Source organism: Lissotriton vulgaris, chromosome 2_1, assembly GCF_964263255.1.
Source record: "Lissotriton vulgaris chromosome 2_1, aLisVul1.2, whole genome shotgun sequence".
Taxonomy (NCBI): domain Eukaryota; kingdom Metazoa; phylum Chordata; class Amphibia; order Caudata; family Salamandridae; genus Lissotriton; species Lissotriton vulgaris.
Window position 1 is genome coordinate 238,646,063 of NC_141687.1, and position 14,257 is coordinate 238,660,319.

Sequence of the window (14,257 nt, forward strand, 5' to 3'; positions counted from 1 at the left end):
GAACTAAACCCCTACCCTAAAAGTAGAAATGGAGGAGGGCTTTATCGTACGCATTCCCGGTCTCTCCCCACCGCCTTAACAAAGAATCCCCCACAAAGCTGACACAATCGAGCAGAACACAATAGAAAAGTACACCGGAGGAAACTATAAACCCCGCCCGGTCTCCGTTGACCTAGTAAAGCAATCCCGTTACAGATGAAACCATAGTGTGAAACCCCAAACAACAGTCTCAGCCTTGGCCCCGTCGATCAAATTTGCTGATTCCCTCCGATAAGTAGAGCCCCATCGTCAAATTGTCAAAATATACACAGAAGTTGCCGAAATATGGTCTGTTAGATGGAGAAAAGATGGCAAATCCCAAAGTAGACGGCCGGTTCCAACAATGCCCCTCCAAGGCCAGACACTGTCCCATCCGCCATCTTGATGTACCAGCTGGGAAGGGGGTGCAACACAATCCAACACCGTTCGCAGGTCCGACCAAAAGTTTCCAGAATGGGAACAGCAGTTAAATGTTCCGCCGGCTGCGAAACTAAAGATTCCGACCATATAGTTGAAACGCCGATCTCAGCATGTTCGATCAGTTCCACTTCTGTAGGGGCAGGCACAGCTCCAAGCACCGGGTCTGAATGCACCGCTGGGGTGTCTGTCGAGAGTTGAGCTGGCCGCTGGGTCTCGGGCAATGAGTCAGGGTCCGGTCCCGACCTTCTAATTCCATCCGCTGCCGACATCAGATTCCAGACCTGGGCCTCCATAGTCACCTGAAGTGCCTCGAGGGCTGCCAGCACTGACCGCAATGACGGGCCGCACTTAGCCCGCTCCGCCAGGTCCGCATAACATCAGGCATCGTGATCCCCACAGAGAGTCCCCTCCCCGGGGGAAGATTAGTCGGAGCAGGAATGAACCGTGAGGGACAGATCGTCAACATGCGTTAGTGCGCGCCAAGTCTCCAACCCAAAGGCACCGATGATGCAAACGCTAGGCCTCCGGGTCAGGGACCCCCGCCACACCGCCTCGGGCGTCACTCGTCTCCTCACCTCCGATACGGGACCAGGCAGCAGATCGGCAGCAAAGGAATCCAAAAGATGTCGAAAGTTCCATGGACCGGACCCTGCCGCCCTCACCAGTCCGCTGTTGTTCAACTAGGACCCGGCTGGACCAGCACTCGAGACCCCAGCTTCCAGACTGGGTTAGGCCTCAAATCAAACCTCGACATTACTCCACTCCACAATGTCGGAAAAGTCTCGGGATCGCTCCATCGGACTGCAGATTAGTTCATATACACGGATATGGGACGGGAAATCAGGATAGATGACAGGATCTTCGAGCGAAAGACGGAGGTCAGCGGAGCCGGGAGACTATGCGGCCATCTTGCTTGCTGTCGTAGCTCCTCCCCAGTGAATATATTTTTAATACGTTCTTCTTCAGCGTTTTGTCAATTGTCTCAGAAGTCTCAACCCTAAAGGTTCAGTGAGAGGCTAGTAAGCCTTATAAAGTTCCATGTGAGTCGCTAAACGATTTGGAACTTTATTATCTGCATTTAGTCTCTTGTATCATGTTAGTCAAGTCAGTCAAGTCAAGAGATTTATATAGCGCGCTACATACCCATAGGGTCTCAAGGCGCTTGAGGAAGGGTGGGGAATTACTTGTCGAATATCCAAGTTTTAAGTTGCTTTCTGAATGCTAGGTGGTTCTGAGTAAGGCGAAGGTGAGTGGGAAGTGAGTTCCAGGTTTTAGCTGCCAGGTAGGAGAAGGATCTACCTCCCATGGTGGTTTTCTTGATGCGAGGTACAGTGGCAAGGGCTTGGTTGAAGGATCGTAGCTGACGGGAGGGGGTGTAGAAGGACAGTCGTGTGTTTAGGCATTCAGGTCCAAGTTCGTAAAGTGCTTTGTGTGCGTGGGTTAGGAGGCGGAAAGTAATCCTCTTATTTACGGGGAGCCAGTGGAGGTTTTTCAGGTGACCAGAGATGTGTTCTTTACACGGGATGTCTAGTATGAGCCTGGCTGAAGCGTTCTGGGTGCGTTGGAGTTTTTTCTGGAGTTTTGCGGTGGTACCGGCGTATAGGGTGTTTCCGTAGTCCAGGCGGCTCGTGACCAGTGCGTGGGTGACCGTTTTTCTAGTTTCTGTGGGGATCCAGCGAAATGTTTTTTTGAGCCTGCGAAGAATATTGAAGCAAGATGATGAAACGGCGTTGACTTGTCTGGTCATCGAGAGTGAGGAGTCCAGGATGACGCCCAGGTTCCGTGCGTGGTCCGTCGGGATGGGTGCTTTTCCAAGGGCCTCTGGCCACCAAGAGTCATCCCAGGCGGAGGGGGAGGTGCCTAAGATGAGGACTTCTGTTTTGTCTGAGTTCAGTTTCAGACGGCTGTGCTTCATCCACTCGGCTACTTCTTTCATTCCTTCGTGTAAGTTGGTTTTGGCGGTGTTAGGGTCTTTGGTGAGTGAGAGGATCAGTTGAGTGTCGTCAGCGTAGGAGATGATGTTGAGATTGTGTTGGCGAGCGATGGCCGCAAGGGGGCTGATGTATACGTTGAAGAGGGTGGGGCTGAGTGACGATCCTTGTGGCACGCCGCAGATGACTTCAGAGGCCTCTGACTTGAATGGTGGGAGGCGGACTCTCTGGGTTCTTCCGGTGAGGAACGAGGTGATCCATTCCAGTGCTTTTCCTTGGATTCCGACGTTTCTGAGGCGCTGTAGAAGGGTGCTATGACAGACTGTGTCGAAGGCAGCGGAGAGGTCGAGGAGGATGAGGGCGACTGTGTCTCCATTGTCCAGTAGAGTTCGAATGTCGTCTGTTGCTGCGATGAGTGCGGTCTCAGTGCTGTGTTTGGCTCGGAAGCCGGACTGTGAGGAGTCGAGGGATTTGTTGGTTTCGAGGAAGGTGGCGAGCTGGTTGTTGACAGCTTTCTCGACGACTTTGGCCGGGAATTGAAGAAGCGAGATGGGGCGGTAGTTTTTGAGTTCGGTGGGGTTAGCTGTGGGTTTTTTTCAGAAGGGCGCTGAGTTCTGCGTGTTTCCAGCTTTCCGGGAAGGTGGCGGAGTTGAGGGAGCAGTTGATGACATCTCGGAGGTGTGGTGCTATGATGGAGTCTGCTTTGTTGAAGATGTGGTGAGGGCATGGGTCAGTTGGGGATCCTGAGTTGATGGAGTTAATCAGGCAATGGTGTCCTCAGTGGAGATTGGGTTCCAGTCGTTAAGGATGTTCAGGGGGGTGAAGGTCCTGCAGAAGGTTGGGTGGGTTGGTCTCCGGGTCGGTTGTCGAAGCTGTTGTGGATGTCTGCGATTTTGTTGTGGAAGAAGGAAGCTAGGGAGTCGCAGAGGGCTTGAGAGGGGGTGATGTCGTTGGAGTTGGCTGATGGGTTGGTAAATTCTTTGACGATGTTGAATAATTCCTTGCTGTTGTGGGCGTTGTTATCTAGTCGGTCTTTGAATGCGGCTTTCTTGGCAGACCGGATTAGTTGGTGGTGTATGCGGGTGGCGTTTTTGAAGGCGTCCCTGGTGCTGGTGTTTGGATCTTTTTTCCAGGCCTTCTCGAGGGAGCGACAGAGTTTCTTCGATTTCTTAAGATCATCGTTGAACCAGGAGGCGTTTTTGCTGCCAGGTTTGATTTGACGTTTTTTCAACGGTGCTAGGATGTCGGCGCTGTTGGATAGCCATTGGGTGAGGTTAATGGCTGCTTGGTCGGGGTTTGAGGAGTGGGCGGGGGTGTTTAGAAGAAGCGATGAGGAGATCTGGTCGATGGTGATTTTGTTCCAGTTTCTTCGCAGGGTGGGTTGAGGGTGGTTGTGGATTGTGGTCTTATTGTAGATAAAGTGAACGCAGCTGTGGTCCGTCCAATGAAGAGCAGTGGTGTGACTGAATGAGACATGTTTGCTGAAGATGGGGTCGAGTGTGTGACCTGCAATGTGGGTGGGGGTAGTGACAAGTTGTTTGAGTCCGAGGTTGGCGAGATTGTCCAGAAGGGTGGTGGCGCTGCTGTCATTGCTCTTTTCCAGGTGAAAATTGAGGTCCCCCAATAGAATGTAGTCCTCGGAGGGGAGGGCGTGTGGGGTGATGAAGTCAGTGATGTCGTCACTGAATTGTGCACGGGGTCCTGGAGGCCGGTAGAGGAGGGTGCCTCTGAGTGTGGTCTTGGGGTCGGTGTGGATCTGGAAGTGGAGGTGTTCGGCGCTGGCAAGGTTGACGTCTGAGCTGGTTGAGATGCGGATGGAGTTCTTATGGACGATAGCGATGCCTCCTCCTGTTTGCTTGATGCGGTCCTTACGGATGATCTTGTATCCTTCCGGGATGGCAATGGTGATGTCTGGGGCTGAAGAGGCATTCATCCATGTTTTTAAGCTATTGTGTGTGGATTACAGTTGCACGAATATCTTCTTGTATTTTGGTGCAAGTATGTAATTTTGTTACTGTAGCTATGGTTTACACCAATCTTTGGTTTGGGTACATCCTCATAGAGTAAAGAAGTGTATGAAGAGGTGACAACATAAGGTAAAGTTTGAATAACTTAATAGTAACCTTAAGTTATTTGTGGGGCAATCTAACTTTTCCTATTCCTTAAGATCCCTTCCTCCAAAATGTTGATGCCATTTTTTATCAGATTGGAAGAGCTTGGGATTATTTGATTGCATGCATTATGGGAGTAAATGTTTATGTTGATAGTGTGAACAGCCTTATAACGCCGGTCATGGAGGGACATGCCCCTCTGAGTAGGGAAGGGAGCAACGAGATGGTAAGAGGCTGTAACAGTGTAGACTACATTAATCTACTGTAGCCAATCAGGCCATCCTCCAAATATAATTCACATTTGAACATGCATGCTTGCGATGGGTTAGATATTTAAGTAAGTAAGTATCTTTATTGCTCAGTTAATTAAAACCATTGCAAATATTATTACAGTAATTAAATACAATTATCGTAAAAGAAATAAAATGACATTAGCTTCATTAAAGAAATAAAGACTGGCCACTGGCCAGTTCCCTCTGCTTTTTTTAATAAGTTTAATTTTAAAAACATACTTGAATTATGGTTCTGGCTCTGACCCTTAAAACCACAAACATTTATCAGTTCTGGGTATTAAACTTTGTGGGCCAACCCCTATGTGCAGCAGGCGTTTGTTGCTAGCAATGAGTTGGACACAGGGTCTGGGTGCTGTCCAGGCACTGCGGCCAATTGTGTGCAGAAGAGACTGGTGGCCTTCGATGGGTTGAGCGCAGGGTGTGACCATAAGCGAGGACCATGAGACCAACCACTACTGTGCATGCCAAAGGCCAGGCTTAATGGGGATTAGAAATTGAATATACCGTAAAATAATCGAAGAAATTCACTGAAAAAAACACAATTAAAAGCGACTTGGGGTTCCAAATCAAGGCATGACCACACCAAAACATGCCACTTCTCTCTTGTGCAAGGATGGAGGCATCCCCAGAAGAAATGAATATTAGCAGTATGTAATCCAAACAGTAAATCAGTTAATGGGCAGGTTGATCCTGTAAAGGGTCTACGAGGAGCATTTTGTACATGGATTTGCTCTTCCCTCACCTTTACAAGGTACTCCTTAGGATTCATATGCATTTGGCTGCAAAAGGGGAAACCTTTCTTTATTTTACTTTGCATTCATATATTGTTTTTAAATGTTTTTATTGAGTCATAAATACACTTCCTGATGTAAAGTAACATGAAGTCAACCATGGCCATGTGTAAGACCCCCATTTCTCTCATATGGGTAGAAGCAGACTCTTTTCGGCCACACCGCTGGCATTTAAAGGTAATGGGCTGGTTTAGAAGCTGGAAATGCAGTAATATCTGTGTTTTGAACAATTCAATATCTTAATTTTTACCTTTGCTGGCTATAAATAGCAGTTGCTGCTGTGGGAATTAAATGTTACTGCTTTTGCCTATTTCTGAAGGATGCAAAGCCCAGTTGACCTCGTTCCTCATAATAAGCTTTGAATCCAACCATCTTCCTCTTCGAGGACAGGGCTGCTGTAATGGTGTTTAGGGTTCATTATTGGCTCGAGTGAATTGTGGTAGAAACTGAGGACTTCCTCGAAACTGTCTTGCGCCTCACCTCATACGAACCTCTAACTTTGTTACTGCTCAGAAGCTAGCTCGAACTTGCCTCACTCTTGGTCAATGTTAGTTAAATGTTGATAATCTGTGGTTCTTGCTTGCATAAGATTCTCATATTTTTTGTTTTTTTGTTACTTTAATGTAAATTGAAAATACTTAGACCTGGGCGATTGTTAATGTTCGCGGTAATTACAATGCATGGTGGTCTTAACATGTTGTCTTTCCCCCGTAGCGAATATTTGGGGACGCCGCTGAGAAGAATTTGTATTTGTCACAATTGATAATACTGGATACGCTCGACAAGTGTCTTGCTGGGGTAAGTGCTTTTACTTTGTATGGTGTGGGCTTTTCAGAGCACTGGAATCTATGCCAGCTCATAATAAGGGCTCTTCTGACTGGTTTCCTTTTTGTAAAGTGCACTAAAAAATGAACTTTTTATGTGCTTATCAATCGAATAATTTTTTATTTAACTTTAAATTCCTTATTTTGTTATGTACTGTGACCTTAACATACGTTTGTTTAGATCCCACTTCATTAGAAGTTGGCATCAGGTGATTACACTGCTGCTGCCTCTGGTATCTAGATAATGAAATACTAATATCTGCAACTCTGGAACCAATACGAATATTGATACTTCATTGGAATTACATATTAGTGATTTATATTTCCCTAATTTAATGTTTTTAATCTTCATTTTGACAAGTGTTTGTATATCTTCCACACAGTATGTATTTTCCAGTTGAAGTCTCATTGGAAGTCTTTATACGTAGAAGCCGGTGCTGATGTGGCTATAGGCAACCAGGTTTGCAAGCTGCCTCGTCGCCAGATATCGTGAAAGGGTTTAAGAAGTTTACATTTTTGTTGATTGTTAGCAAAATGTCATACCTTTATCAGATTAAATGCAGATTTATATTTTTAATTAGCGCTGCTTCAATTACTTTATACATGTTTATTTGAAATATGTTCATTTTGGATTAAGAAAACATGCAAACAGCATTTAAGAGAGATTAAATATACAGACAGCATTTAAACCCGTATTATGCATAACAGGGCAGTACAAAGCTTAATCAATGGATATTTTTTGTTGTTGTTGACATTTTTGAATAGTGAACATTTTCATAAGTACTGATGCTGATGCATTGCACCTTGGTGGATAAAGTTAACCCAGAGACCAAAACCAAAGAACGCTCCTTCTAAAACACATCTAAACCTGGATGCACTGAAACTGCTTGCATAAAATTCTCATTTTTTTGTTTTTTTGTAACTTTAATGTAACTTTGTTTTTCTTTGAAGTCTTTCCACTCACGCGGTAGGTGACTCCTCCTTTCGTTGATAGTGGACATTGGCATTGACTCCATTATCAGATCGTTTTTTTCCGCCATCGGGTTTGGATGTGTATTGCTGTACTCCGGTTCGACACCGTTTCTCAGACCCCTTCGATAAGCAATCCACTACCCTCAATGGTATTGTTATCGATCGCAATTTCCCATTCTTCGCTTTTCGTCTCAACACAAGACCACTCCGATAGGAAAACTCGTGGCGGGCCATAGGGCCTACTCACGCCGACAGCTTTAGCAGTTGATCGAAGGATACCTTTCAAACCCTGCCCCGGGTGCCGTGCTAAATTTCCACATACTGACTTGCACGAAGTGTGCAACCTCTGCCTATCACCAGAACACAGCGAGAAAGACTGCAACACGCGCCGATCGTTTTGATCAAAGAAGACGCTTTGTGACCGTCTGGCTCGATCTCAAGAGATGCAACATCAAAGCGGCTCCACATCGGACATCCTCGGAGAGGGTTCCAACACAGAACATCATGCTCAAGGAGCAGAGGACGAAGGTCATCATATCTCCCTGTCAGAAGCTGACTCCGACATGGAAGAAGAGGAGCAGGTTACTCTGGCTCAACGTACAGTGAGTAAAGATACCCCTTTGGCCCCTCAACAACAAAAAGAAAAAGGCTCCGATGCCTCCAGGACGGCACTGACAAAGTTTTGCCCGCCCCGCCCCGCCCCCAGGCTCAGCACCGAAACACAAAGAAAAGCCTTCTGGCTCGGGCTCGAGTCAGCCCCATATTGGTGCCCTACTAACACCTTTGGCACTGAAAGCAAAACCGAAACATCTCTGGCTGCCAATCCCATCAGTATCGAAAATTCCACCTTCGGCACCGAAAACTTTGGCGCAAACACTGGCGAGTAAGGACAAAGACACTCCCATTTAAAGAACCTCGGCCCAATGCAACGCCATCGGATCCGAAGCAGAAAAGGCTGGTGATACACCAAGAAATAGGACATATTCATGCCACCCTTTTAAAAAAGCGGAAAATAGACAAGCTAGAGTACTACCACATTCCTCTCAAAAGGAAAAGTGTGGGTACTAACCCTTCTTCACCTTACATTCCACCTCCTTCCCCTACTAATCCCAACGTACTTATTACACCCACAAATTCATCACCACTATCACCTGACCCACAGGATGATGGGGATGAGGATCAAGATAGGCCACAGGACACTGACCCCTGGGAGGATTATCATACTGACCCAAACACAGGTAATGACTCTGATCTATGTCCGTCCAGACCCTCGCCACCTGATAAGGAGTAGTTTCTGTCCTGTAACTCCAGTTCTGTAGTAGGGGTATCTCTGTTATAGTCATAATCTAGTGAATAGTCCCGCCCATGTGCGTGGACCCCCGGCAATCAAAAATAATCTCTTAAGTTGTCAAAATAATGCAGAAACTGCAAAGACACTTAAGAGAGAATTTAAAGACAAATAATGCAGCCTATATCCACAGGCTACACTGTCCAGTACTTCAACTAGAAATTCCACCAAAAAAACACCACACACAGCACAGCCTGCTAGTTTCTACCATAGAGAAACCTGCCTCCCCCAGTCAAAGACTCAGGAATGATAGAGAGGAAGGTAGAGACAGACAAGCCCCATAGGCTGCCATTATGTGGCTTAAATAGGATACTGTGCCTTTAAGAGAACTTTCCAGAACTTCTCCCAGTATCCCAGAATGCATAGCAGGTCCCTCTACTTTCAGTTCTTTTTGAAGGCGAAGCACGCCAGACCTGTCGCATTCTTTACATGATGAAAAATCTCCACCGGGGAGGAGGGCGGGCGCTTATGACTATAACAGAGATACCCCTACTACAGAACTGGAGTTACAGGACAGAAACGACTCCTTCTGTAGTAGGGGATCTCTGTGTATAGTCATAATCTAGTGAATAGAATGGCAAGCCCATCCCCACACCAAAGCGGCGGTGGAGAATAAATACATAACGCCACTACTGTGCGAACAAATTCCGCAATGAAGCCTGCCCAACCTGAGCGTCTGCCCTGGCGTCAGTGTCCAGGCAGTAATGCTTAGCAAAGGTAGGAACCGACTTCCAAGTGGCTGCCTTGCAGATTTCAGCAATCGGCACGTTACGGAGCAGAGCTGTCGTGGCAGCTTTGCCCCTGGTGGAATGAGCCTTAGGCTTACCTCCTAAGGTCTTATTAGCCTTTTGATAACAAAATTGTATGCAGGACACAATCCACCTAGACATGGACTGCTTCGAGGTCGCAAGACCCGTCCTGACCGACCCATAATTGATGAACAACTGGTCAGACCTACGAATATCCTTGGTTTTATCCAGATAAAATTTCAACACCCTCCTAACATCCAGGGAATGGAGAGACCTCTCCGCTGGGGATGAAGGGTTCTGAAAAAACGTAGGCAAAGTTATAGTCTGGTTGACATGAAAATCAGAAATAACCTTGGGAAGAAATTTAGGGTGAGTACGCATAACAACCTTAGCAGCATGAAATACAGTATAAGGTTCATTACAACACAACGCCTGAATTTCACTCACCCTGCGGGCCGATGTAATGGCCACGAGGAACGCCGCCTTCCAGGACAGGTGCTGCAACGAAGCCTTATGAATAGGTTCAAAAGGCTCCTTCATCAATCTGGACAGCACCACATTCAACTCCCATGAAGGCGAGGGAAGCCTGGCAGGAGGGAATACTTTCTTCAAACCTTCCAGAAAATCTTTGATCACAGGGATCTGGAAAAAGGAAGTCTGTGAAGGGCATTTCCTGTAGGCAGTCAATGCAGCAAGATGTACCTTAATGGAATGGACATTAAGGCCAGACTGCGCCAAATGTAAAAGGTAAGGAAGGATGACATCTTCCTTGCAGGTGGTAGGATCATGGTTCTTAGACTGGCACCAGATACAAAACCTCTTCCACTTGTAAGCATATGAAGTCCGAGTGGAAGGTCTCTTAGACTCCTTCAGTATGTCCATGCAATCATCGGGCAGATTCAGATGGCCATATTGCACTATCTCAGGAGCCATGCCGCCAAACTCAAAGACGAGAGGTTGGGGTGTAACATCCGTCCCCCGAACTTCGTGAGAAGGTCCGGCCTGCACGGAAACCGAATGTGAGGAAGGAGAGACCGGTGAAGTAGGTCCGTGAACCACCACTGCCTGGGCCACTCCGGGGCGATGAGTATCATCCGAGCTCTGGACCGGGCCAGCTTGATGAGCACCGCCGGTATCAGGGGAATGGGAGGAAAGGCGTACAGAAAGCTGTTCATCCAGTTGATCCATAACGCATTCCCCAGCGTCCCTTGTTGGAAGTACCTGGAGGCGAAGTCTCTGCACTTGCTGTTTTCGGCGGTGGCGAACAAATCTACATCTGGAGTTCCCCACCTTGCGAAGACTTCTCCTAGTGCTTCGTCGTTTATGACCCATTCGTGGTTTTCCTGGAGCAGTCTGCTCAGTGCGTCTGCCTGAACATTCTGCACACCTGGTAGATGGGTGGCCGTTATCGTCAGTCCTCTGGCTAGGAGCCAGTGCCAGATCGTCTGCGCCTCCTGTGACAGAGTGCGCGATCTCGAGCCCCCCTGCTTGTTGAGGTAATACATCGTGGTGGTATTGTCCGTCTGTACAAGCAGAGAGTTGGTCTGGAAGGACGGAAGAAAGGCCTTCAGCGCCAAGTGAACAGCCCTGAGTTCCAGGAAATTGATGTGATACGTGGCCTCCATCGGTGACCACGTGCCTTGAATCTGTAGAGTCCCGGAGTGCGCTCCCCATCCCAGAAGAGACGCATCCGTCACGACAGTCTGCGTGGGAATGTCCTTGTGAAAGGGAACCCCTCTGAGGAGATTCTCCGCCGAACACCACCACTTCAGAGACTGAAGAGCATGCAGCGACAGTCGAATCTTGTCGTCCCAAGATCCTTTCCTCTGATCCCACTGGTCCTCCAAGCACTCCTGCAGCGGTCTCATGTGCAGCAGTGCGTGTGGCGTCAGGAAGATACAAGAGGCCATCGATCCCAGTAGAGAAGACACCGTCCTCACTGTTGTAGATGGAGTCGTCATAAGAGCCTGAGACTTCCGAAGGAGTGATAATCGTCGCTCTTCCGAAGGAGACACGCTTGCTGACAGCGTATTGATGGAGGCTCCCAAGTACTGTATGCATTGGACCGGAGTCGGGACAGACTTGGCCATGTTGATGTGCAGCCCCAGCTTGTTCAAGAGAACGCACGTCTTCTGGAAGTGTGCTCGCGCTTCCGAGAAGGAGGATGCCTTGATCAACCAATCGTCCAAGTACGGGTAGACGAACACCTTGTGCTTCCTCAGGTGCGCTGCTACCACCGCCATGCACTTCGAGAACGTTCTCGGCGCAGACTTCAGTCCGAATGGGAGTACTGTGTATTGATAGTGATTGGTGCCGACTTGGAACCGCAGGAACTTCCTGTGTTTGTGTGCAATGGGCACATGGAAGTAAGCATCCTGTAGGTCTATAGCGCATAGCCAGTCCCCCTGTTGCAACTGAGGGTAAATCTGATGCAACGACAGCATGCGAAACTTTTCTCTGCGAATCCATTTGTTTGCCTGTCGCAAATCCAGAATGGGCCTGAACTCGTTCTTGTCCTTCTTGCTAACCAGAAAGAACCGGGAGTACAGACCTCTTCCTCTCTGAGACCGAGGTACGTCTTCTATCGCCCTTTTCCTCAACAGGATATCCGCTTCCGCCTGAAGCTCGCGCAGCTGAAACTGCGAGCTGACCGGGGTAATAGCTGGAGGAGGGCTGGTGAACCGAAGACTGTATCCATTGCAAACAATATTCAGCACCCACTTGTCCTGAGTAATTTTTCTCCACTCTGCCAGAAAAAATTGAATGCTTCCCCCTACCGGAGTGGGTAACAGATCCGGGGGAAGTAGGTTCCTAGGGCCTGGACCCCGCCAGGCCCTTGGGCGCTGGGGCCGACTGCTGGCCTCCCCTGCCCTTCTGGCGCTTCTGGAACGGCTTACGGAACTGGTGTTGCTGTTGCGATTGCCCCGAAGCCTGTCCCCGTCCTCGGCCTTGTACGCCGAACCGCCGTTGGAAAGGGCGGTACTGCTTCTTGGTCTCTTTCGGCTTCTCCAGGCCGACAGCCGTCAGCGTCTCGGCCTCCGCCTTCATGCGGGCCATCTCATCGTCCGCATGCTTCCCGAAGAGTGTCCCACCGGAGAACGGTAGATTTGCTACTCTCTGCTGAGCGTCCGGCTTCAGGGACGTAAGCCGGAGCCATGCGTGGCGCCGTTGGTTGACTCCGTGGCAAAATCCGTGAGCAGCCAACAGGGAAGAGTCCGCTGCCGCGCTGATAATCTGGTTGGCCACCAGCATCCCCTCACTCAGTACTCCCACGAAGTCTTCCCGCTGCTCCCGAGGTAAATGCTCCGCAAAGCGCTCGAGGGAGTCCCAGAGGGCGCGGTCGTATCGGCCCAACAGTGCCGTGGCACTCGCCGCTTTCATGGAGGTAGCGGAAGTGCCACAGACTTTCCTCCCCGCCGAATCCATTCACCTTGACTCCTTATCCGGGGGAACCGTGGAGGACGGAGTGGTGGCATGCTGCTTGCGGGCCGCCGTCACAATGACCGAGTCAGGAGGAGGTTCCGTTCTTAAAAAGGCCGGATCCGAGTCGGGGGCCCGGTACTTCTTCAGTAATCTTGACGGGGCCGCCTTCGTCACCGCAGGGGTGAGAAACAGGGCCATAGCCGGTTCTTCCAGGCCCGGCACCAGAGGCAGGAGAGGACGAGACAGGTGTTTCTGATGTAAAGTCTCAAAAATGACTGATGTTTTCGGAGTGGGCACTGTCAGGGATATGCCCAACTTCGCCGCGCCCCGTAAAAGGACGTCATGGAACGCCACCAGGTCATCTATCGGGGACACTCTCGTGTCCGGTGACCCCGATAGGGTGGGAGAATAGTCCCTGGTCCCAGAGGACCTCGTTTGTGAGCGAGACTCGCGCCTCCTATGGCGGTGTCTCGACCTCGTGGATGATCTGCGTCGCGATCTCTCCTTCCTCCCAGAGCGAGAGCGAGACCTGCCTGCACGTGGCCGCTCCTTCGGTTTTCGTGGAGGGGTCTTCCTCGGTTCCTCACGGGGTTTCGTCGGTTCCTCATGGGGTTTCGGTTTTGGGGTCCCCTTAGGAGGAACAGGTAGGGACGGCAGGGAAGTGGACCTCGGAGGAGGAACCTTCGGCTGCGGGGTGGGCCCATGCGGAGGGACCGGAGGTGGAGGAGGGTCTCCTGAAGGCAGTGGCGGTTTGGGTGGAGGATCCTCCCTAGGAACAGGAGGAAGAGTCGGAGTCCTGGGCCGAGATGGTGTGTACACCTCTGAGTACACCGAGCCCGGTGACACTTTCGGCGAAGGGTGCGGAGAGCCAGTCCCATCAGCAGGCGACCGCTTCCTCTTGCGTCCTCCACCCGAAGCAGCGTGACTTCTGGGACTAGAATCCCTCTTGCGCCGTTTTGGAGAGGCTGACCGACTCCTAGACGCTGACCGCTGTCTGCTGGACGCAGAGCGACGCTTCTCCGGCGTCGAACGACGCTTCCTCGACTCAGGCGTCGATCGCCGTCTCCTCGGCGTCGATCCTCTTTTCCTCGGCGTCGACCGTCGACTCCTCGACGTCGATCTCCTCTTCCGTGACGTCGCACGCCGCCTTCTCGACGTCGAGCGTTCCGTCTTCGACGACGAACGTCGCCGTCATCTTGATGCTCTCGACGTCTAGGAGCCCCTCGACGTGGATCGACGGTGTCGCCTCGATGGTGATCGACGGTGTCGCCTCGACAGCGAGCGTCGGTGCCTGTCACTTTGCCTTCGGCGTCGGTAGGAAGACCTCGACGTCGACGAAGACGATGACGTCGACGG

General features: G+C 49.9%; 1 protein-coding gene across 6 annotated transcripts in view; it reads left to right on the forward strand.

The window, feature by feature from the left end:
• The window catches only part of NF1 (neurofibromin 1), a 2,008,692-nt gene that overhangs the window by 211,118 nt on the left and 1,783,317 nt on the right, over positions 1-14,257 (forward strand). For all 6 annotated transcript variants that reach the window (XM_086954827.1, XM_086954826.1, XM_086954830.1 and 3 more), the window contains exon 3: positions 6,300-6,383. In XM_086954827.1, coding sequence (XP_086810953.1) covers positions 6,300-6,383 — 84 coding nt within the window. The remainder of the gene's footprint in view (positions 1-6,299; positions 6,384-14,257) is intronic.